Genomic DNA, 26,447 nt, shown 5'->3' with positions numbered 1-26,447 from the left:
TCGACACTCTACGAATAATATTGAATAATAACGAATTATACGAAAACGTATTAATGTAACATAACGAATATAACAGAACAAAATTATGTATTTTACAAATGACAACGAACCAAAACTAAACTAAATTTTCCCTTGTGCACAAGTCTAGCACACATATCTGCCCCTGTTGAGTATTGTAAGAATTTGTTACATGTTTGTTTGTATTGAAGCCAAAGGAAAAACCTGTATTTGTTTTGTGTTTGTTGGCCAGTAAAGCAGAATATTAAAGTGGAACTCTAGGCTACCAAAAAAATAAATTGGAGAACAAGCAGGTTTTTTAATGCAGAATAGGCATGCTTTGTCTCTTCTGCATTAAGGTTACCTATCTACATGTTTGCCTTTGTACAATGAGCTGGTCACACACAAAGTACACAGTACAAGTTTGTCAATGCTAAAGCTGGCCGCATGGGAGTGATGTCATCCTCACCTGGCCAATAAAAGCAATCAAGACCTGGAATCCGGCCTCCCGAAAATGTCAGCGGCCAGGCAGGGGACTCCATGATGTCGCCTTGATGGATCCAAGTTGAGTATAGTTATGCTTTAAGTTTATAAACTGTGTTGTGGATGCCTGTTTACCCTCTGATCCTGAATAAATAAATATATATTATATTTAATAATAGGATTCCTAGAGAGAGATGTTCTTCAAAAGGGACAACACAGCAAAAATGGCCTGCCTTCAGGCTCACTGCCAGACTGAGACCTGAAATCGGTGAAGGAATGGAAAAAGAGGGAAAGTCACTTTATTTTTTAATTGTAGTGCTGGCCACTATATATTAATAAAAAAATATACAAAATGACTACATTCTCATTAAGAAAAATAAAATGTCAAGCATTAAAAAGAAGAAAAAGAAATATGATGCAACTAACTGTGCAGTAGAAAGTGCATAGGAAATGCAAAGAGAACAATGTGGGGACTGGTATGACTAGTATAGGGGAAAAAGGCAGGACTAATATACAGAAACATTCATAGCCTTTTGTGAAAGCCAAGTACAACATTGATTTTTTTTTCCGAATTTACATTCCCAGTTTAGAATGTTTTGCAATATGTGTTTGATTTACTCCCTTCACTTTTAAATTGTTTCTGGAGTTCATGGAAGGTTGGAAAAGCATAATGAAACATTTAGGAAGGAACATAAAGATGACCAGAGCCCAACTGGAAAATAACATGGCAAAAATTTCCATGGACACAGTGTATTTGCCTTGAGCACTGAGGGATGCTGGGATAAAGGAGATCCAGACACTTAGGAAGGTCAACATGCTGAACGTAATATATGAGGCCTCATTATAGGCATCAGGAAGACTTCGAGATAGAAACGCAACAATAAAACTGATGAAGGCTAACAGACCAAGATATGCCAACATTACCCAAAAAGCAAAGATCGATCCTTCATTGCACTCAATTATTATGATCCCAGGGTAGGTAGTTATATTGTACTGTGGAAAGGGAGGTGTAAAGGACAACCAGATTGCACATACCATGAACTGTATGAGGAGGACTACACAAATGATTGTGTAAGAAAAACGGTGGCTGGTGAATTTCTGAAGTGTGCAGCCTGGCCTAGTGGCCAAGAAAGCCAAAAGAACCATTATTGTTTTGGATAAAACACAAGCAATACAAAGAGAAAAAACAATCCCAAATGTAACCTGGCGGAGAAGACACTTCAGTGGTTGGGGATAACCAATAAAAACCAAAGGGCAAAGGAAGCACAAGGATAAACAAATCAAAAGAAGGCAACTTAAGGAGTAGTTGCTGGCTTTTACTATTGGGGTAGCCTTATGATGGACTAAAAGCTTTAAAAGTGCAACTGGGATCAAAGAAGAAGCAACACTGATAGAAGATAAGGTTGACCCCAGTGGTTCTTCGTAAGAGAGATATTCTATGGTTTTTTGAAGACATCTTGTCCTTTCTTTGTTTGGCCATTGGTTCCATGGACAACGGAAGCAGTCAAGTGAGTCTGAAAGTCAACACAGTATGCATCAGGTGTTTAAAAAACATATATTTGGTTTAGGTTTAATACATCTGTTAAACAAAGCAAACTATATGGAGTATATCACATTCTATCCATATCTGGCAAATTTTCACAGCCAGGGTCTTCTGATTTATATAATTCATTCAATAGCAATAAAAATAGATAAGATTGCGCTATGGACAAATTCCACCCGTCCGCCACACAGGCAAGGGGAAAAACCAAATGAAATAAAGATGAATTAAAATGAACTCAAGGGGTTAAAGCTGCCTGTGCTTGAAACCTGTCCCTAAAAATAGGAATAGGTTAGAAATCTGAGATATAAATTAAGCTTTGGCGCTAAAACCTTTTTGTGCACTGTGGATACCAAAATCATGTATGAGTGTGAAATGATCTATTATCTCTGCTAGTGCTCTGGAGAATTTAATGCAAATTAAGGTGGAAATCTCCCAAAATCCACTATATACGTGATATTAAAATGCGTGAAAAAAGAGAAAAGGATGTGTGTCTGTTAACTTACACCTCAAAAATGCACATATGTATTAAAAAAATGGTGAATCAATCACATAGAAATAAACAATTGAAAATATTAATGTGCTCAATAGAAAAACATACGCAAACCAATATCTGAAAAATCATATGCAAACCAATATCCAAAAATTATGCTCTATGTTCAAAGTGACAATCAAAAAGCGTTTGTGAAAGTACCAAGAAAAAATAATAATAACAAAAATCTTATAATGTCCAACAAAATTTTTTTTCAAAGTCGCATCATCTGGTTGCTGGAAAAACGCATGGAACTTTTATCAAATGAGGAAGGTAGAGCAAAGTGACTAGTGCAGAAGGGTTAAATGCATTCCTCTCCGGTGCGCCACTCTGTGTTAGGAAAAAGGTATATATATGTGCTCACCAGACCAAAAACCCTCAATGGGTTAACCGAGCAGCCACAGTATGAGCCACTGTGCAGCTTTCTTTGGGCTCTGCTTCTGCTATGCTGGGGGGATGCTTTACACTTTTCCTTCCGCAAATAGTCCGTTTAGCAATTATACCTGTGACATCAATGTATCACATCCAGCACTCATTCCATATCCAAATGATATGCCAGTTATATTTATAACAGCTCCAGCAAGTGTAATGGAATCCAATTCAATTTTTCCTAAATGGCCACAGAACATGGAACCCACAATCAATACAAGAAATATCGTCATTTGAGACAAATACTCCTCAGTACTCCTCAGTTGAAAAAATGTACTGAGGAGTATTTGTCTCAAATGACGATATTTCTTGTATTGATTGTGGGTTCCATGTTCTGTGGCCATTTAGGAAAAATTGAATTGGATTCCATTACACTTGCTGGAGCTGTTATAAATATAACTGGCATATCATTTGGATATGGAATGAGTGCTGGATGTGATACATTGATGTCACAGGTATAATTGCTAAACGGACTATTTGCGGAAGGAAAAGTGTAAAGCATCCCCCCAGCATAGCAGAAGCAGAGCCCAAAGAAAGCTGCACAGTGGCTCATACTGTGGCTGCTCGGTTAACCCATTGAGGGTTTTTGGTCTGGTGAGCACATATATATACCTTTTTCCTAACACAGAGTGGCGCACCGGAGAGGAATGCATTTAACCCTTCTGCACTAGTCACTTTGCTCTACCTTCCTCATTTGATAAAAGTTCCATGCGTTTTTCCAGCAACCAGATGATGCGACTTTGAAAAATTTTTGTTGGACATTATAAGATTTTTGTTATTATTATTTTTTCTTGGTACTTTCACAAACGCTTTTTGATTGTCACTTTGAACATAGAGCATAATTTTTGGATATTGGTTTGCATATGATTTTTCAGATATTGGTTTGCGTATGTTTTTCTATTGAGCACATTAATATTTTCAATTGTTTATTTCTATGTGATTGATTCACCATTTTTTTAATACATATGTGCATTTTTGAGGTGTAAGTTAACAGACACACATCCTTTTCTCTTTTTTCACGCATTTTAATATCACGTATATAGTGGATTTTGGGAGATTTCCACCTTAATTTGCATTAAATTCTCCAGAGCACTAGCAGAGATAATAGATCATTTCACACTCATACATGATTTTGGTATCCACAGTGCACAAAAAGGTTTTAGCGCCAAAGCTTAATTTATATCTCATAATTCATTCAATATCAATATCTATTTACAACTTACTGTAGATAGATATTTCTAAATTAATTAACCTTTTTATTTGACAATGGAGCTTAGGAACTAGGCCATTGGAAACTATTTTCATATCAATGACAGGAATAAGCTTTGCTGATTGCAAACTTATTGGAAATTCTGTGCAAAATACATGGCAATCATTTTTAGCCTGATTTTTCAAAAATGTCTATTAAATCAAATCAACATTGCCAAACTGGTAAATATCTATTAACCTTAACGCTGCCAGAGCCATTTTTTGCATTTTTTGTACACATTTGTTTTTTTAACCGCTTGCCGACCAGCGCATGCCGATTTACATCGGCAGAATGGCACTGGTAGGCAAAAGGGCGTACAGGTAGGTCCCCTTTAAGAAGCCATGTTACGGGCACCCGCTGCGGTCTCTGTGACTGTGACCATGGGTCCCGCGGACTTGATGTCCGCCGGGTGACCGTGATCCTGTCACGGAGAGGAAGAATGGGGAGATGCTTTTGTAAACAATGCATTTCCCCATTCTGCCTAGTGACAGGACAGTGATCACAGCTCTCTGTCATCGAGAGCAGTGATCAGTGTCCTGTGTGTTGAAGCCCAGCCCCCTCACAGTTAGAATCACTCCCTAGGACACACTTAACCTCTTCACCGCCCCCTAGTGGTCAACCCCTTCACTGACAGTGTCATTTACACAGTAATCAATGCATTTTTATAGCACTGATTGCTGTATAAATGACAATGGTCCCAAAATAGTGTCAAAAGTGTCCAAAATGTCCACCATAATGTCACAGTCCCAATAAAATTCACAGATCGCTGCCATTACTCATAAAAAAAATAAAAAATAAAAATGCCATAAAACTAACCCCTATTTTGTAGACACAATACGTTTTTCACAAACCAATCAATATAAGCTTATTGCAATTTTTTGTACCAAAAATATGTAGAAAAATACATATCGGCCTAAACTGAGAAAAAAATAATGTATACATTTTCGGGGGATATTTATTATAGCAAAAAGTAAAAAATTTTGTGTTTTTTTCAAAATTGTCGCTCTTTTTTTGTTTATAGCACACAAAATAAAAACAGCAGAGGCGATAAAATACCCCCAAAAGAAAGCTCTATTTGTGGGAAAAAAAAGACGTCAATTTTGTTTTGGTATAATGTTGCACGACCGCACAATTGTCAGTTAAAATGACGCAGTGCCGAATCGCAAAAAGTGCTCTTGTCAGGAAGGGGGTAAAATCCTCCGGGGCTGAAGTGGTTAAAAAAAATTTAGGACTGAAGATTACACAAAACCCCAAAACATCTATATATTTTCTGAAAGCAGACACACTTAAAAATAAAATAGTGTTAGTTCCAATTTTTTATGTGACACGATATTACCGCAAAGGTCTAGGAACATTTCAGTAAAAAACACACTAAAGTGAATTTTAGAGCAAACACAATAATTTACCTACATTTTTTGGCAAAATATATGTGATGATTTTTTGGTAACAGGCTCACTTTAATGAGACATGCAGGGTCTAAAATACCCTGTATGTCTCCTTTTGGGCTCCAGTAAATGCAATGCAATACATTCCTTCCCGGCTATGCTAGCCAGAGAAAGTGACAGGATGACCCCGAAGTGACATCATGCATGTCACTTTCCAGGTCAGCAACAAGTGTGTCCTCTATCCTCCTTCCCTTCCACCCGACGGTACCCACCATGTCAGTCCAGTCAAATTGTCAGTGAAAGGGTTAAATATATCACCCTAGATGTCACTTCCACAAACTCATTCTTTCTATAACTGAGCACATTATATTTCCCGCTTTTATATTGCCATTTCTCAGCTCACTTTAAGCAACCTATTCCATTCCCTTTCTATCTTTGACCTCATTCCTCCTTCCAAAATTCCTACCAGATGGGAAAGCAGGGATGATTTCATGGTCAATGAACAGACATCCTATGTCTGTTCATTGACCATGAAATCATCATTGCAGGTCAAACCTCTGAAGGTAATGATGCTTTTTACACAGAGTTTTCACAGCTGCTATCTAGGGATTTTAAGAAGGGAAGAGCTTACAATCTCCACAAAAACAATATTGCCTAAATACACAGCTTCTTGGTGCTGTATTCATTCGTGATGAAAGAAAACTATATATTACATGCCTGGATGATTTGAGACCTCACCAAGTGGACATGGTACACAATGAAAACAACATGCAGGTTCTCTTTCCAATATCATCTTCCTAAAACCTGGAATACAGCTTATATTACACACAGAAGAAGGCACCTAAAGGTGGAAATAATAATAGTAATAATATTTATAGTAATAATAATGTTACTTTATAAGGCATACACATTACTTCTGCATTGAGGCTAATTGGATAGAGCAGATAATGCTATACACTTCACTATCTGGATATTTTCAATCTGCCCAGTACTTATCTAAGTAAAATAACATCCTTTCCAGATATATTATTTTTAAATGAGGTTCCTCTACGTCTGCAAGTCTTAAAGATTAACTTCACCCTGAGCTTCAGCCATGCACAGTTGTAAAATCCATTTTCTGTAATAAAATTGCTTACTCTGAAATTGGCTCTATATTTTCGGATTTCCCATTACCTCCTATCTCAGCAACATAGGACACCGGGACTAATAGAGGGGTGAACCTCTCCAATGGGGACACAGACGGCAGTAAAAACTGGACAGAGGTTCTACCCCATTCACTACTGCTAAAAAAATATGGCTGGAGTTGGGCTCACCCGAAGGAAGTAATAGGGACTTTTTCTTCCTTTTTGTATATTTAAAAAACTAGCAGATATTGTTTGTGTAGCCACACCATTGTGAGCAGGTACTATATTAATAAGAAACAGTAAAAAGCCTTTTTCCCAGGAATTATTAAGAATTCCCCATGCCTGTACTTCATTGGTTGTTTCATAGTTTCATAGTTAGTAAGGTTGATAAAGACACCAATCCTGAGTGAGTGTCTACAATTGTCCCCATCCCTGTACATTGCACACTTACATTTGTCCCTACCCTGAAGGAGCCCACAATACAAGTTCCCCACTCATATACTAGGGCCAATTTTTTTGGACAGAAGCCAATTAGCCTACCTGCATGTCTTTGGAATGTGGGAGGAAACCAGAGTACCTGGAGGAAACCCACGCAAGCACAGGGAGAACATGCAAACTCCAGGCAGGTAGAGTCATGGTTGGGATTTGAACCAGTGACCCTTCTTACTGCTAGGTGAGGGCGCTAACCACTACACCACTGTGCCGCCTTGTGATGATCAAGGCTTGGGATGGAGCATTGACACATGATGTTTCTCATTACCTTCAAAAGATAACCCAGTGTGCTCAGACAACAAATCGTTAATAGGTTTTAGCTAAGAAATCTAAACAGTGGTGAGTGACAGCCTCTATCTCCCTTCACTAACTTCATCATTGACATCTCCTTTTCTGGAATGTGTGTCCTCCTCAAACATGATCGTCATAGCTTAAAAGGGATCAGATGAGAAACTGCTGGGTAAGCTTAAGTTAGTCAAAACCTAAGCGAGTGGTCTAACAAGCTAGGAGTAGATGATGTCAACAGAAAGACAAATTCCTAGTTAAGGGTCAAGCTGATATCAGTACCAGGTGGTTTGTAAACCATATGTCAATGCCAAAGAAAGAGCAGGAAGAAAGCTGAGGTGTGGAGTAAAATTTGTGGTATGCAGAACTCCGTCTTCAGCAGCTTCCTCACTGAAGGGTGGTTGGTTTAATTGCAAAATGTCCAGTATAACAGGCAAGTCTATTTTATTTCTATTATTTACTATTACGTGAATAGTGATCTCACCTGCTGATCTGTGCCAGGCCACATCAAGGTACTTGAATTGATGATGAAGACTTCACCAGAAGGTGCTTGGGTATCATAACTACCAACCTTGACCTGTTTTAGAATGCCCTCTGGAGTCATCTGCCAATTCACAATGTCATAGATAGCAGGTGGGTCTCCATGCTCATCAAAATAAAATTCCTTCCCGTTACTTAGCCTCAACCGAACCTTCTTCATATAGTTAAGGATCTGAGAGAAATTGGAATAATCCATATCAGGTTCTATGCTGAACCATCTTGTGACATCATATTGCACTATATCAGAGCTTATTGGTAGCACTGTCAGTAGGTTAAAAAAATGGAAGTGAACAAAATCTCCATTTTAGAGAGTTGTTACAAAACAGGTATCCCCATCACAGGATTTTTCTTCAGCTCTAGCTTTGGTGAAAACTCAAAATTTGGGGATTTTCCCTTACTTTCTGCCTGTGACAATGGTCATCAGGACAATTGGAACAGTGATTGTCTCCAGTGGAGATACAGACAGCAATAAAAACTTGACAAAAGGTTTAACTCTTCCACATTCTATCCAACATTTAAAACATGACCCGTAAACACACTTAGCTGAATTCTAGCTATAAAATGTTCAAGATAAAGAAATAATTTTAAAAGATAATTTTTTATTTTTAACAATTATTTTAAGTAACATTTTGCATTGATTTTTCAATTATTTTAGTATAGTGGCATATAGGGGATGATTTACTAAAACTGATGCACACAGAATCTGGTGCATCTGTGAATAGTAACCAATCAGCTTCTAACTTCAGCTTGTTCAATTAAGCTTTGACAATAAAACCTAGAAGTTGATTGGTTACTATGCACAGCTGCATTAGATTACGTGTGCAGCAGTTTTAGTAAACCCCCCCCATAGTGTTCTTCTCTGTCACGTTACCTGCCATGGTTTGAAATTCCAGATGTCAGCACATATCTCTTGAAGGCCTGTTCCTCTTTTACAGTTTTTGAGATCTTCCAAAGCTTTGCCTACTGCATGGACAGCTGTGTATACATTATACGTGACCCTCAAGATAGAAGCATCATTGAAGCTGTTCTGAACATTTTCCAGGTTTTCTTCTCCAGTACATACTTTAGTAGCAGCCTCTGAAGACCCGCTGATGTTCATTACATTGGAAAATTTGCAGCCAAAAGTTTGTTCCCAAAATATTTTCATCCACTTGCCTTCCAAAGGTATTGAAGGATGTATCTTGTTTAGAAAGGCTTCAAATCCAGGAATTGTTCCACTGTAGAAGGCAAAGCCAACAGTTCCTAACAGAAGTTTTGAAAATGTTGCCATAGGACTAAGGGTCGACGTGGACCAAGCCTCACTAGCTATAAATATTTTACTTGTGACATTCTGCCTCAGCATCTCATTCAGGACTGGCACAAGGTCAATATCATTGGAGATGATTATAATGGCATTGGCTGTTGACTTTTTTATGACATTTACAATATACGGAGCATTGCGGTCAGCCTGATTTCTAAGAATGGTCTCTGAGAAGGCCACACAAGCTCCAGCCTTAAGCAGTTCTTTTTTAATGAGTTGTATTCCCTGTTGACCATAGTCATTGTCCACAGCCAACAGTCCCACCCAAGTCCAATTGAAATTTATAGTTAGCTGAGCTAGACCTTGTGACTGATAGATGTCACTGGGTACAGTTCTGAAGAATGAGGGGAATTTTGTCCGGTCACTCAGAAGGGCACTGGTGGAGAAGTGGCTGATCTGTTGGGACAGTTCCCATGATGAAATTTCTATATTAATCTTAGAGCATATACAGTACAACTGAGACCAGGATAACTAAAATATATACTTTGAAACTTCTTACCTGGGTGTATCTGTAGAGGCCAAGAATGTGAGCAATTAAAATTGAGTTTGTGGAAATTGAATGTCCAATGAGTGAACTCAAAGGAACATCACTTAAACAACGGTAATTTGGGATGACCCCACCATATCCTGTCAATATCTGTAAAGTTCCTTGTAGGTCCTGATGAAGTAAAGTGCAAGAGTCATACGTTTGAAAACCAATGGAGATGTTGGGAAGAATGGTGATATCCTTGTTAATTTCCCCCAGTGCAAATATCAAAGCATGGAGATGCTGATAACTCTCAAAATGAAACCTACAGGATCAAGAAGAATTAAAAAAGTATAACCATTAGCATATAACTATGCTAATGGTGGTATTTTCCTAGGGTCAACAACTGTTTTTTTTGTTTTGATTTTCGGTGGCCTGAACACATTTTTTAACTATAACTGGGGCATTACATCCTCTTTTTTTGTACATTCTCTTTATACTGAGATTATCTCATTATAAATTCTAGCTCAAATACTTACCAAAAATGAAAGTCATAGCAGGAGAACTTCCTGTACCCACCATAACACTTTAAAGAAAGTGGAGTTAGGTATGTGGAAAGGAGGTAGAACAAGTTTATTTGTTCCAGAAATTTAAAATTGGTTTGGTGATCGGGTTCAATGTTGGAAATTTACTTACTGCGTACAGCTCAGGATCGACTGAATATTGTTGTAGGAAAAACTAGTAGCTACAATTGCAAAAAAAAATAAAAAATCCTATGGTCCCTGATTAGTAAATGGGCCTCCTCTATATGTTATTGGGTCTGATCACATTCCAAAAGCTTTTATTATGTCGTGTTCTCATGTTCATGGAAGATGTCAGTAAAGGGTGTTCCTAGGCAGGCCACATTAGCAGGCAGACTGACTTATGCCGCGTACACACGATCAGATTGTCCGGCGTACTTAGTCCACCGAAACGCATCTCAGCGGACAATTCGATCGTGTGTGGGCTTCAGCGGACTTTTCCAGCGTGAAGTCCGGCGGACTAATGCCGCGTACACACGATCAGATTGTCCGGCGACTTAGTCCGCTGAAACGCATTTCAGCAGACAATTCGATCGTGTGTGGGCTTCAGCGGACTTTTCCAGCGTGAAGTCCGGCGGACTAAGAAAGTATTTTTGCACTCCAATCTTCCCGTCGGACTTGGGTTTCAGCGGACAATACGTTCATCAGTATGCTAGTACGGCGGACTAAGAATGACGCATGCTCAGAAGCAAGTACGAAAAAGGAAGCTATTGGATACTGGCTTTTTCTAGTCCCGTCGTACGTGCTGTACGTCATTGCGCAATCGAGCGTCGGACTTTCTGTGTGTTCGTGTGTGGATAAGTCCGTTCGGTAGAAAGTCCGCCGGATTATCTGCCGGATTGTATGTCAGACTAAGTACGCCAGACAATTTGATCGTGTGTACGCGGCATTAGAAAGTATTTTTGCACTCCAATCTTCCCGTCGGACTTGGGTTTCAGTGGACAATACGTTCATCGGTATGCTAGTACGGCGGACTAAGAATGACGCATGCTCAGAAGCAAGTACGAAAAAGGAAGCTATTGGATACTGGCTTTTTCTAGTCCCGTCGTACGTGCTGTACGTCATCGCGCAAGCGAACATCGGACTTTCTGTGTGTCCGTGTGTGGCCAAGTCCGTTCGGTAGAAAATCCGCCGGATTATCTGCCAGATTGTATGTCGGACTAAGTACGCCAGACAATTCGATCGTGTGTACGTGGCATTAGGCCACACCCCGGGTTGTAGGAATTAAATTTGCTTGATCCCCCCATCAACACAGATAGTACTGACAAGGGAAACCCTACTGTCAAGCCATTGTCTGCTCCTGGCAGGGGGGGCAGGCGGGGGAAAAAGGACAGTGATTATTGTTAGTGGCTTCAGCAGCCACTAGCGATAATCGTAAGAGAATCTGGCTGGTTGGTTGTACCCAAGTTGATTGTTCGACTTGGTACATTCAGCCTGCCCATTAACAGTTTGAATCTCATCCTGTTCCTGCTGAAGTGGCAAACATTCGAGACCTGTATGGCTGGACTTAGGTAAGACCCACATGTGATGCTGAGCATCTATGATTTAACGAACTGAAATGTGATCAATTTAAAAGGTGGTCAAGAGACAGACTGTGCAGGAAAGAACTAGATGCTACTGGACGTCCTCAGACCAGGAAATTAGGTAGCTCTATTTGACTTTCTCTAGCTTTTAGTGCACATTGTAAGAAGCCTACAGTGTGTACTGAAATCAGAGTAAGTGGTCCCAATAACCACTGCTCCTCCATTTGTTTCCCTAGTGTCACAGGGTCTGAGGTTGAGAGAAAATCTTCCCAATGAGGGGGTCACAGAAAGAATTAAAAACCTTACAAAAGCCCTCAAAAACTGTAATGTGATACACATAAAACACAAGAAAGAAAAATGTAGTGAACCAAGCAGCAAGGTTTAATTTTACTACAAATAATAGTTCCAAAACAGGTCAACTATTACTACCTTGTGTTATTTTTCATACAATGCTGCAATTTGTGTGCTGGCCTTAATAATGTGATCATAGTGAATTATATATTAAAACAAGATAGCAAAGTAAACAAAATGGCAATGAGGCCAATAAATAATGCAAAATTGAAAATATCAAATAATAATGCCCATCAACAAAAGTTGGAAAACATGATGAGTAGTGAAAAAACCGTGGTATAATCAATGACACTCTGAATTCAGAAATTCATTAGGGATATAGTCTACCATATAAATTGGAATTATTGAGCCATAAGAAAGGACACCTGTGTCAAAGCACAGTAGAGTTATGACTTCGCCTTTAGGCCTCATGTGCACGGGTGCTGGTAAATGGACGTTAAGAGGCAGTTGGATGCTTTTTTCAACTGCCCCTGAACTCATACAATGTTATCTTATGTGTACATGTACACAGGTTCGTTTAATGATGTTTTTAGGCAGTTGCGTTTAGAGGCTTTTCTTTGAAGGCAAAAAAATGAGTTCAAACGCCAAAGTTCCTGAGGTTACTGACACTAAAGATGGCTAAAGGCGGCTAAAGGCGGCTAAATGCGGCTAAAAGCTTACAGGCGTTTTTTTTTTTTTTTGGCAAAAGTTTCTAAATGCAAACACGCTAAACGTGGCTAAACACAGCATGTAAACGCGGCAAAACAGACGTTTTAAACGTGGGTTACTATCTGTCAATCATTCAGGAGATGTTGTAAAAATGTCCTGTGTACATTAAAGCCTTCTGCGGCGTACACATGGTCGGAATTTCCGACAGAAAAAGTTAGATGGGAACTTTTGGTCGGATAATCTGACCGTGTGTATGCCCCATCGGACTTTTTCTGTCAGCATTTTCGACGGACTTAGATAGAGAACATGTTTTAAATTTTTCCGTCGGAATTGCCGACGGAGCTTATCCCGTTGGCAAGTCCAACCATGTGTACGTGGCATTAGTTGTGCGATCCATCATCTTATGGTAAAATTGGCACACTTACCAGAGAGTGTGGACTCACACACATACCAATAAGTATTGAGTCAAATGAGCATTTGTGAGGTATACCTCAACATTATCCGGCTATAGCAGATGGAAGTATGAAGATCACCCCATCATGAAATGGATGGAGAAGTTTCCCTTGAAGCAAACAGACTCCCAATTTTGGTAGACATCAATGGGGAAGGCCACTCTCGGACATATATACAGGGAATAAATGGCCATAAATAGTGTAAAACTGCATAAAATATTTTAATATAAAAAGCAAGAGTACACTTACAAACATATACAGTATGTCCTGGAGCTGCCTTCCCCATTGATGTCTACCGATATTGGGAGTCTGTTTGCCGCAAGTTCTCCGTCCATAGCATGACGGGGTGATCTTCATACATCTATCTGCTACAGCCGAATAATGTTGGAGTATACCTCACAAACGCTCGTTTGACTTTTCCAAGTCCAACTTTTGTTGATGGACATTATTATTTGATATTTTCAATTTTGCATTATTTATTGGTCTCATTGCCATTTTGTTTACTTCACTATTTTGTTGTAATATATAATTCACACATATATATATATATATATATATATATATATATATATATATATATATATATATATATATATATATATATATATATATATATATATATATATATAGAGATATATATAGAGATATATAGATTTATATATACAGTATTGAGTGCTGCACTATTTATTTGGTACTGTGTATAATGTATCACAGTGGAATGAGCAGGTCATTTGATGGTTTTTGGGGAATCAGTAAGTAAAAAAATACACATTTTAGGTGTTTGGTGAGGTTCTTCTATAGCAGTGGTCTCCACACTGCAGCCCGGGGCAAGATGTGGCCCTTTGGTTGCCTATAATTGACCCATAGGGCACTATTACACCAACTGATATCAATGACGGAGCACCATTCCCCCTATTGACTACAATTGACTCCATCAATGGGACACTATTCTTTTCATTGATATCAACAATGGGGAACTATCCCCCCCCCCATTAAAACCAAGGATAAGGCACTGATACCATGACATTCTCTACTCCTACTGGCCACAGCCTGCCCCCCCCCCCCTAAAGCTTGAAGGACAGTAAACCGGCCCTTCGGCTAGAAAGTTTGGAGACCCCTGTTCTATAATAAGTAACTGCCATTTTGTATTTTGACATCAAAGTAACTTAGAGCAGACATTTGTACATCTGGTAATAGACCAAAGAAAAAGGACTCTTTCACACTGATACGTTTTTGATCAGTTGTTCAGTTAAAAAAAAGTGGAAGAAAAATGCCTGAAAAATGCATCCCTTTAAACCCTATGGACCTCTTCACACTGGTCTGTTGTGTTTCAATTGCATCCTTAACAGTCCTGCTTGCTGCCTATTTGGTACATGTTTGGTGCAGTGAAAAAAAAAACTGCAGTAAAAACACACCACTCTATTGAAATGAATATGTCAAAATGAATAAAAAATGCATCATACGTTGTGTTTAAATTTGATGCACCACAGAAAAAAATTTGGCAAAAATGCATATGGGTTTTTGACACATTTTTGTAACAGAGCAGTGTGAAAGAGCAACAACTATTTTCAACATATTAAGCGCAAAGCATATTATATTGAATACTGAACAATTTCTCATTTCTCTACCTCCTAGATTGTAAGCTCTAACGACCAAGGCCCTCTGATTTCTCCTTTATTGAATTGTATTGTAACTACTGTCTGCCCCATGTTGTAAAGCGCTGCACAAACTGTTGGCACTATATAAGTCCTGTATAATAATAATATAATAATATTTTTATTGTACTTCATTTTTCAAGCACAGGAAATTACATTGTACACGTGGCTTTGTTGGGTTTCTCGGTGAAGGAGATATTGTGGTAGACCTTATCTAAGTGAAGAGGGAACACGGCTCCAATCATGATATCCCCAGGCTGTGATAAACCTTCCAACTCTGTAATATCCAGTCTGCACCTTCCATCCATGGCATATATAACAGGTATAAGCTGGAATAAAATGATGGCACCAACTACTGCATGCAAATTAGTCATATTGCATTGAGTAGTAGCATGAAATCCTGGAAAGAAAAAGGGAAAATATCTACATAACATGTAAGAACTGTGCAGTAACACTCCATTTTAAAGTAGAACTATGGCCTTCCAATAAAAATTTGTATATATATATATATATATATATATATATATATATATATATATATATATATATATATATATATATATATACTGTATATTCTATATTGTAACAGTGTGAGGCCCTGCCGTGGTGTGAAATTAGGAAAGGGATGTAAAGATAACACAGGATTCTCAAAGTTTCCATTTGTGAATCTCTGACGTGTTGGATGTTTTCTCCAGGGTTGGTAGTTCCGGATTGGGGACTGGAGCCTTAAAGGTTCCAATATATCTTGGGTGGGATGGAACCTTCAATCCACTGTCAAGATTTTGCTGGATGTCTTCAGCCTGTGCAAGTACACCGATGTTCAGGGTCAATATAGGCAAGGCCTGAGGATTGCTCAGGGCTCCCATTTTGGAGACAGGGCTCCAGACAGGAGTCGGGGCTGCCCAAGCACAAAAATCAGGTGGCCTTCTATAAGGAGAGTGTGGACCTGTGCAGCATGGAGTTTTGAGTCAGAGAACCAAGGAAGCAGTAAGAGAAATACAGAGCCTGGGTTCTGTGAGATGGGGTGTCTCAAGGCAGAAGCCTATACAGCCAAGTTGGCATTTGTGCTTGCTGGAAAGCAAATGGAGAACAAAGAGAGCAGCAGTGTCGCCGACCAGGGACATATTTCAGTTGTTTGCTTTGTGAAGTTGAAACCAATATGAGGGCAAGTATTTTTATGGAACTTTCATTTTGTTTTCAATAAAAGTGGGCTGTGATATGGGATTCATATTTATTTTTCAGGCCAAGAACACTTTAAAAAAGTACAGAAAATGCCTGTTGATGTTGACAAAAATGCCATGTCCCTGTCACTTTCTGAGCTGAACAGGAAGCAAAAGCAATCTTATCATTCCTCTCTAAACTAAAAATCCCATTAGCCCCCATACAGTATAATGCAGATGAAAATGAAAGGCATGTTTAAATTCCAGCCTGGAAGACAACCATAGCTCCCTCCATAGATACAGTGAAGCATTGCCACTGTAGGACACCACCGTAGGACAGGAAGTATGTTATTCTCAGGATTGCCAGGTAAAGATAAAGGGGGAAAAAACATCCAAGGATTAGCAGAGAATGCCGGATAAGATTGTGTGCATTCTAAACCTTGAGGAGATGCATATTTTACTCACAATACAATGCCAGTTACTCCTTCCTCTTTTCTAGTAGCAATTACTAGAATCCTCATCAGCTATTACGGAGTCTTATAAACCTTCTGCATCCTGCAGGATTGCACAGCGGACCAGTAATAATAATTTCCCTCTACTCCACTATTGTGATAATCGGTGTTCTGGAGGGAGCAGATCTGGGAACAGCAGGATCAATTATCATGTGTGTGTGTATATATATATATATATATATATATATATATATATATATATATATATATATATATATATATATAAAATTCCCAGTAGATGTCCAATATGTTAATACATACAGACATTTTTCTGGTTTATAGATAAATGCATCCTGTCTGTATAACCAATATAACACAACGCCCAGGGGTGTTAGAAAAAAATACAGCATTCATTTAGTCATACACAGCAAAAGGAATTAAATAATAAACTCTCAGAAATAAGAATATATAGATCTGGAGAAAGCTGGTCCTAAAATGTAATTTAAAAGAATCTTTCTTTCTTTCTTTCTTTCTTTCTTTCTTTCTTTCTTTCTTTCTTTCTTTCTTTCTTTCTTTCTTTCTTTCTTTCTTTCTTTCTTTCTTTCTTTCTTTCTTTCTTTCTTTCTTTCTTTCTCTATATATCACATATAGTTCTTATTACCAAAACTTTAAAGTGGTTGTAAACCCTTTACTACCACTTTTACCTACAGGTAAGCCTATAATAAGACTTACCTGTAGGTTCTGTGAATACCTCTAAACTTACCCTGCCCCCTAGTGGTTAACTCTTTCACTGCCAGTGTGATTTACACAGGAATCAGTGCATTTGTATAGCACTGATTGGTGTATAAATAACAATGGTCCCAAAAATGTGTCAAAAATGTCCGACATGTCCACCATAATGTTGCAGTCATGATAAATATTGCAGATCGCCGCCATTACTAGTAAAACAAAAAATTATTAATAAAAATGCCATAAAACTATCCCCTATTTTTTAAACGCTATAACTTTTCCCAATCAATAATCGCTTATTGCGATTTTTTTTTTAACCAAAAATATGTAGAAGAATATGTATCGGCCTAAACTGAGGAAAGACAATGTTTTTTTTTATATATTTTTGGGGGATATTTATTATAGCAAAATGTAAATAATAATGTGTTTTTTTCAAAATTGACACTCTTTTTTTGTTTATAGCGCAAAAAATAAAAAAAACGCAGAGGTGATCAAATACCACCAAGAGAAAGCTCTATTTGTGGGGAAAAAAAGGATGTAAATTTTGTTTGGGAGCCACGTCGCACAACCGCACAATTGTCGGTTAAATCGACGCAGTGCCAAATCGCAAAAAGTGCTCTGGTCAGGAAGGGGGTAAAATCTTCCGGGGCTGAATCGGTTAAGGTAGAATGTATTATTTAAAAATATTTTTGTGTGGGATTAGACTATAATGACATCATCATGGAGGTGACGAGAGGCAGAGGCTTGTCATTCACTGATGTCTACTACACTCAGAAAGATGACCCGTCCTCTAGACTCAGATAGGGGAGTAATGCCGCGTACACACGAGCGGACTTTGCGACGGACTAGGTCCGATGGTCTTCACAAAAGGACTTTGGGCGGAGTTCCGACAGACTTTCCAAATGAACGGACTTGGCCACACACAATCACACCGAAGTCCAATGGATTCGAACGTGATGACGTACGACTGGACTAGAATAAGGAAGTTCATAGCCAGTAGCCAATAGCTGCCTTAGCGTCGGTTTTTGTCCATTGGACTAGCATATACACGAACGGATTTCTGGATAGAAACTGGGCCCGGCGGAGTTCTGGCCGAAAAATTTGAAACATGTTCTATTTATAAAGTCCGTCAGATTTTTGGACAGCAAAGGTCCGATGGAGCCCACACACGATCGAACCTTTGCTGTCGAAAAGTCCGGTCGTGTGTACACGGCATAAGTGAACAGCTTTGCTGTTCACTAAAAGAGGAGCATGAGCGGGGCTGGTGGGAACAGCTATTCAATAGGATCTGATGCTGCAGCGAGGACATAGAGAACAATGAAGAGCAAATGAATAGCAGGATCAACCAGGTTTGTATTACTTTTTATTAAACTAATGTAATAGTAATTACTGCAATATTTATGCAATATTACATGCAAACCTGTTTAAATAACTTTTGTTTTTAACAACACTCTAAATCATCCAATTGAAGTTTATATCATCTTTAATATTATGATATGACAAATCAATGTTGCACAAACAAGAGCAAACATATTTATATACTGATGAAAACAAACATAAAAAGTTTCACTTTAACCCTTTTATGATGGGTCATTGAATCCTAGAAGTCCAGTATATCCAGTATGCCTCGGTTAACTTTACAAGAATAAAATAGACGATGGAAGAAATTGGCTGCACACCGACGTCCATTGTGCCTGGAGTCTCTCACCTGGATCAGCGATTTTCCTTTGCCATCAAGAACAAAATGGAGCGTATCTAACTAGCAGTGAATGTTATGCCGCGTACACACGATCAAACAATCGGGTGGAAAAGTCCGGCAAACTCAAGTCCGCCGGACAATCCCCCCGCGTGTAGCCTCCGGCATAATATTTTGACCCGAAAGTACGGCGGACTTAGAAAGTAGTTTTGCACTCCAATCTTCCCGCCGGACTTGCATTTCGGCCGACAATCCGGCCGTGTGTATGCCAGTCCGCCATACTTCTGAAATGAACGGACTTTTCCCGCCCCGGAGAAAAGTCCGCTCATTTCGAGCGGGTCTCCAGGTAGGCGGGGCCCGCTAAGGAGACGTCGCTGGCCCGCCACCTGGTATGGACTTAAAGGGGTACCCCAACGCCGAAAAAAATCGGCGTGGGGGTTCCCCCCAGGTCCACATCAGACCCTTGTCCGAGCACGCTACCCGGCTGGCCAGGAAAGGGGGGGCGAGCGAGCGCCCCCCCTCCTGAGCCGTACCAGGCCGCGTGCCCTCAACATGGGGGGTGCCTTGGGGAAGGGGGGTCCACACGGCCCCCAACCCCAAAGCACCTTGTCCCCATGTCACACGCGGCGACTTATATAGGGACATCACCGGATGATGTTCCCGCCCATTATGGTGTCACAGTCCCAGAGGATGCTGGGACTGTGACATCATAATAGGTTGGGGCATCATTCGGTGATGTCCCTATATAAGTCGCCGCGCGTCCGGTCCCCGTCATTGTGAGCGGAGCGAGCGACGAGGCAACATCTGAAGAGAAGAACAGAAGAACAGAAGAACAGAAGGCGGCGGCGGCGACGACAGCGGCGACAGAAGACCGGGCCACCACCTGTAAAAGAGCTATAAGAAGGCGCGGTGGCCCAGCAGAAGAACCGAAGAGGGGGACAAGACCCCCGAAGTCGGAAGAAGAGGCCGGCGGCGAGGAAGAAAGCCGGGCTCCTCTGCTAGCAAAAGAGCTAGAAGAAGATAGCGGAGGAGTCCGGTGAGAAGACTCTCCGAAGACAGAAGACCCCCGGAGCTGTGCAATAAACTATTTTATCTTGTGTGTTGTGTTTTTTTTTGTACTTTTTTCACAGGTGAATGGGTAGGGGTACATTGTACCCCATACTCATTCACATAGGGTGGGGAGCCGGTATACGGGGCCCCTTATTAAAGGGGGCTCCTGGATTCCGATAAGCCCCTCGCCCGCAGACCCCGACAACCAACGGCCAGGGTTGTCGGGAAGAGGCCCTTGTCCTCATCAACATGGGGACAAGGTGCTTTGGGGTGGGGAGCCACGCGCCCCCCCCCTTCCCCAAGGCACCCCCCATGTTGAGGTCACGCGGCCTGGCAGGCTCAGGAGGGGGGGCGCTCGCTCGCCCCCCCTTTCCTGGCCGGCCGGGTAGCGTGCTCGGACAAGGGTCTGATGTGGCCCTGGGGGGAACCCCCACGCCGATTTTGTTCGGCGTTGGGGTTCCCCTTTAAGTCCATACCAGGTGGCGGGTCCAGCGACGTCTCCTTCGCGGGCCCCGCCTACCTGGAGACGCGCTCGAAATGAGCGGACTTTCCTCCGCGTGCGTGGGCGAGTCCGTTCATTTCAAAAGTATGGCGGATAGTACGCCGTATTAGTCCGCTGAAAAAGTGCCTTGTGTGGGCAAGTAGCTCGTTCGGAAAGTCCGACAGACAGTCTGGCGGGAAATCCGCCAGACTAAGTCCGTCGGATAGTCGGCTACGTGTGTACGCGGCATAACATTCACCAAACCTTCACTACAGGTGTATCGTCCTGTTGCATTTCAGCATTGGATTCAACTGCAGTAAATATTTGATGAACGTCACTGATATATAATCAGCCCCATATAACTAATTTGGCTGGGTAAATGATTTTACATTTATTTTTAGAGAGACACAAAAAACACAGTCACTTCCAGCGCTAATGGGTCTTCCAAGGTGTGGAGTAACAGATGTTAGATAAAATGGTGGTGTGAAAGGTATATATGGTATCCAAAACTGGGTGAATGCTGCCTTGCTCAGATGGGGTAATCCGAAAGGAACTACAAGAAAAACAGAAATGGAAGGCGTGCACACCTAGTACATTACCAAAGATATTTTAATAATAAGAATTTTTTATATAAAAGTGGGTACTCACAAAATGCAACAGACAAAAGGCTAGCTCTGAGGAAGGGGGTGCACCCCCGAAATGCGTTAGCTGTACCCCGTGTTCTGGGCATGTCTGTGGACTGTGTTTATGGCCTTTTGTCAGTTGCAGTTTGTGAGTACCCACTTTTATATAAAAATATCTTATTATTAAATTATCTTTGGTAATGCACTAGGTGTGCACGCCTTCCATTTCTGTTTTTATTTTTAGAGACATTAAAGCTTTTATTTGGTAAAATATCTTAATAAATTCCCTTTTTAGATTTATTAATATAGGGTGACAAATCGAAGAATATTTGAAAAATGTGAATTTTACTTTTACTCAAAGTGGTGTTTGAGTAACACACACACACACACACAAAAAATATAAAAATTCCTAAAAAAAAAAAAAAAAAACATTTGTAATTTTTTTTTTTACCTTACCTCTAAATGCCTGTTTCTAGGGGGTACCTCGTAGTCTGCCTCCTTCAGTGCCTGGGCTGGTGACATCACTTCCCCTCAGTGCAGGAAGGGCTCAGCTCTGCCCCCTCCCTCGTGTCAGTCATCTGTGACACGTGACAGGTCCCAGATGACTGCGTGGCCAATCTCGCGCATGCACAGTGGGTGCCCAGCTGTGAAGCCACAGCCGGGCGCTCACAGTTGCAATGCTGGCGCCGCCGAGTGGAGGGGGGACGAGCGAAGCTTCGACCCCCCACATCGCTGGACCCTGGGACAGGTAAGTGTCCGATTATTAAAAGTCAGCAGCTGCAGTATTTGTAGCTGCTGACTTTTAATTTTTTTTTTTCAAATAGAAACTCCTCTTTAAAGGTGCCCCCTGCTCCCCTTCCCCAGGTAGTAATGCCTCGTACACACGATCGGACTTTCTGACAACAAAACCGTGCCATTTTGTCCAAAGAGTATTGGCTCAAATTTGTCTTGCATACACACAGTCTCACAAATGTTGGCCCACAATTACCAACGTAGTGACGTACTAGACATACTACGTGTTTTTTCAGCTCTTTAGCGCCACCCTTTGGACTCCTTCTGCTAATTTCGTGTTAGTAGAAGTTTGGTGAGTGTTGATTCGTGCTTTTCTTTTCGCGTTTTTCATTTAGCGCCTTTCAGTTTGTTTCTGAACGCCTGTTTGGCAACCGGCCATGTTGCGGAATCGGAGGAGATATTTATTTATTATTGGCCTTGGAGTTATTGTTTTGACATTATTTTTTTGGTTGAATAATGATTTGATTTGGTATATTTTCTATATTTTTGGATGCATAGAATGGACTTTTTGGTTAAGTTCTATTGGCAGATAGCATGTCTAATTTTATTTGTTTTCTTTTTTTGATGCACAATAAAACAAATGTGTAGAATAATACTTGGCTATGTGTTTTACTTCAAATTACATTTTGGGAGTAGGCAGTTACATTTTAAGAAATACAATGTAAAATTGACAAGGGACACCAACATATGTTGTATCTTTGATCTTAAAAACTACAGGATAATGGTGCTGTGGTAACTTGCCCAAATAAAATAAAAACAAAACAAAAACATAATAATATTATTATTGATATCACTAGAAAATAAAAGCCTTTGGAAATTTGTTTGCAATAACTCCATCAGTATCACCAGCAAAGCAGCTTCATTATTATCCCATTAAAGAAGAGAATTGTGCGCTGCATTTCCAGATTTCATAATCTGCCACGTCATGAATGTCCGACCCACCGCTTCTGGCTTGTCCTTGCTTATGAGCATGCGTGTTTGTACTTTGGACTTTTGTCTGACGGACTTGTGTTCACAAGCTTAAAAAGTCAGACAACAGACATTTGTTGGCAGAACATTTGAGAACATGCTAGCGGATGGAGTGTACACACGGTCGGACTTACCGCCAAAAGCCTGTCATCCAAAATTTCTAAAATCCAATCGTGTGTATGGGACTTAAGGCTGAATTTAGACTTACGCTTGAGGGGTGGCAAAATGACGCTGTTGAGATGTGTTTTGCCACGCACCAACGCCCACCCCACCCCCCCCAAGCTGCATTAGGCAGCAAACAAGGATGTTTAAATACCGCGGCCATATTGCATTGCTTTGCACCCTCAGCAAAGTTTCCCCACACAGTCAGCCTTTTAAATCGCCCAAAATCACAAAAAGTAGTACAGAAGCTACTTTTTGAAATCGGTGCAGCACAGCAGATGCAGGACAGTGCCATTGATGGCAATTGCCACCGATTTGACATGAGATTTGACATGTCAAATCTCATGTCAAAATGCTCCAGTGTGAACCAGGGCTTAGTAAAAAAAAAAAAAAAAAAAAAAACCTAGTGGTGATTAAATACCACCAAAATGAGATCTATTTGTGTGAAATAAAAAATTATAAAAATTTTAGACACAGTGTTGCATGACCGTGCAATTGTCATTCGAAGTGCTATAGCGCTGAAAGCTAAAAAATTGGCCTGGGCAGGAAGGGGATAAAAGTGTCCAGTAGGCAAGTGGTTAAACCTAGAGGGGTTGATTTAATAATATGGAGAGTGCAAAACCTGGTGCAGCTCTGCATAGAAACCAACCAGCTTCCAGGTTTTATTTATCAAAGCTTAACTGAATGAGCTGAAGGTAGAAGCTTTTTGGCTACCATGCCCAACTGCACCAGATTTTGCACTCACCAACCTTAGTAAATCAACCCCAAACTGTTGGTGGGTTCTTGACATTTTCACATAAAATTCAGGAATACTGATGATGCCAGCAAGGGAATTAATACTGTACTTTACTGGAGCAGTGGCGGCTGGTGCTCAAATTTTTTTTGTGGGGCAAATAACGAACTGAAAAATTCTGAAAAATACTGAAACAAAAGCATCAGTTGCAACCTCGCTGTGCCCATCATATGCAGCCACTGTGCCCATCATATGCAGCCACTGTGCCATCAAATGCAACCACTCTACCCATCATATCCAGCCACTCTGCCCATCATATGTAGCCACTCTGCCCATCATATGTAGCCACTCTGCCCATAATATGCAGCCAACTGTGCCCATCATATGCAGCTACTGTGCCCATCATATGCAGATTCTGTGTCCAGCAAATGCAGCCACCTGTGCCCATCATAAGCAGCCAACTGTGCCCATAACATGCAGCCAACTGTACCCATCATATGCAGCCAACTGTGCCCATGATATGCAACCAACTGTGCCCATAATATGCAGCCAACCATGCCCATCATATGCAGCCAACTGTGCCCATCATATGCAGCCACTGTGCCCATCATATGCAGCCACTGTGCCATCAAATGCAACCACTCTGCCCATCATATGCAGCCACTCTGCCCATCATATGCAGCCAACTGTGCCCATCATATGCAGCCTCTGTGCCCAGCAAATGCAGCCAACTGTGCCTGTCATATGCAGCCAATGTGCCCAGCAAATGCAGCCAACTGTTCCCATCATATGCAGCCTCTGAGCCCAACAAATGCAGTCAATTGTGCCCATCATATGCAGCCTCTGTACTAATCAAATGCAGCCAACTGTGCTCCATCAATTGCAGCCTTTGTGCCCATAATATGCAGCCACTGTACCCTGCCTGCCCACCTGCTGTCTGCCTGGCACTTACATCATCATGGTGGTGGGTCAGGCAAGGCAGCAGGTCAGGCCACGAGCTGTGCGATGGGTAGCGTGGAGATGGATGCTGTGTCCTCCATGCGTGTCTTCTTCCTGTTTTGCTAGATGGCCAATGGGATGGCCTCTGCCTTCAGCCAATCAGGTGCTTCTGTGTTAGCAAAGAAAATATTTATTTGCTTTGCTAACACACCTGGGTGCACTGTGAGCGCTATGGTTTGTGCTTGCAGTGCACCTTTTTTTAAGCCTATTAGAGCTTATGGTTCTAATCAGGTGCTTCAAAAACACCATCCCGCTGATGTAATTCAGGTGCCCAGTGCCCGAAAAGGGGTCGAACGCCTGAATAGAGGGTGGCTACACCGGCCGTGGATAGATTCATGCAATGCATAAATCTATCCATAGTACATAGAGGGTTTGGCTGGAGAGAGGGGGCGGTGCCCAGGCGCCCTTAATGGACCGGAGTGCCTCCATTCCCAGTCAATGTCTCTTACGGGGAAACAGGTCAATTGAGGCGATTTTTGGGACTTCACTAAGCATCAGTCTGCAGGCGAGGTCCACGGCTGTTTGCTTTGCTTCTGATACAAATTAATTAAGGTTGAATCTGTCAATTGAAGGCTTATGGTGTCTGTCAGATGTTCTAAGAAGATTTGACCAAGCAGCTAAACTGTACAACGCCGCAATTGTACATTTACGGTTTAATGTTCCGCCCACAAGCTATAGTACAATTCCAATGTTGTTTGACTAGTAATAATTATTAATTATTATTACTAGTCAAAGAACATTAGAATTCTTCTATAGCCTATGGGCATTTGACCGTAATTGTCCGCTCGCGGTTATCGTATGTTTTTAGCTGCTTTGTCGAATCTTCATATCGAACGGTATTATACATATTTTTGATCACATCGAATGATACAATACTTGTTTGTTTCTGTTCATGTCAAATGGTCTACCCCAACAGCCAACATAATTGTGTTGTATTCAAGCATATAACTTCCTTCCTGTTCGCTCTGCATTCCTAATGGTTTTGGTTCACACTGGAGATGGCAGTTCGACCTCATGGAGGTTCCTGGCCCTTCTATGGAGGCAGCAGCAGCACCACCAATCATCCAATAACATTCATCATAATCATCATCATTTTACTTCCCCCACCCATTCCAGCAGCGACCACTAAAGCCCCATACACACTATCAGTTTTTCTGCTGAGTTTTTCCTTCAGATTTATCAAAACGGTATAAGATGAGGTCAAACCTTAGGAATTTCAATGTGTATGCAATCAGGCAGGACCTTGCACTAAATGGTTTTGGTAAACCTGAAGGAAAAACTCAGCAGAAAAACTGATAGTGTGTATGGGGCTTTACAGCTCTTTTACCATTGCCTCTATAATGTCCTATCTTTTCTCTCTATGTTGAATAATCTTGGACTGATAGAGTTAGGTTAGGCACATTTGACCGCAGGTTCGATAGACACAGATCGCCTTTGTTACCGTCATGTCGAATCTTCTATCTATCTACGTCGAACTGTTGTCACAACGATATGAAAATATGGATACGAAAAGAAAGCATTTTTTTATTTTAGATCTTTTGGATTTTGATAACTGTGTGTTCGTTATCG

The 26,447-nt window shown here is 40.7% G+C and overlaps 1 protein-coding gene across 1 annotated transcript; it reads right to left on the bottom strand.

Annotated features, from left to right (window-relative positions):
• Nucleotides 1-1,053: 1,053 nt before the first annotated feature.
• On the bottom strand, nt 1,054-15,898 carry LOC143962336 (extracellular calcium-sensing receptor-like). Its single transcript, XM_077471635.1, has 6 exons — nt 15,805-15,898; nt 15,189-15,432; nt 9,856-10,147; nt 8,928-9,752; nt 8,033-8,228; nt 1,054-1,994 (listed from the first exon to the last, which is right to left on the bottom strand). Exons 1-6 carry the CDS (start codon nt 15,896-15,898, stop codon nt 1,054-1,056), a joined length of 2,592 nt encoding a protein of 863 aa, XP_077327761.1.
• Nucleotides 15,899-26,447: the final 10,549 nt, after the last annotated feature.

Source organism: Lithobates pipiens, unplaced genomic scaffold (assembly GCF_037356315.1).
Source record: "Lithobates pipiens isolate NorthernLeopardFrog02 unplaced genomic scaffold, aLitPip1_a1.2 Scaffold_8, whole genome shotgun sequence".
Taxonomy (NCBI): Eukaryota; Metazoa; Chordata; class Amphibia; order Anura; family Ranidae; genus Lithobates; species Lithobates pipiens.
Note: the sequence above shows the minus strand (reverse complement) of the source record. Positions and strands in the feature narration are given on the sequence as shown.

Excerpts from the sequence above, each read along its gene's own strand:
- LOC143962336 (XM_077471635.1), bottom strand. The coding sequence starts at position 15,898 with ATGGGAGCCCTGAGCAATCCTCAGGCCTTGCCTATATTGACCCTGAAC. Across the intron at positions 8,229-8,927 it reads GGAATTTCAAACCATGGCAG|ATCCTTAACTATATGAAGAA; the intron begins GTAACGTGACAG and ends AATTTCTCTCAG. Across the intron at positions 1,995-8,032 it reads AGTCTTCATCATCAATTCAA|ACTCACTTGACTGCTTCCGT; the intron begins GTACCTTGATGT and ends GTTGACTTTCAG.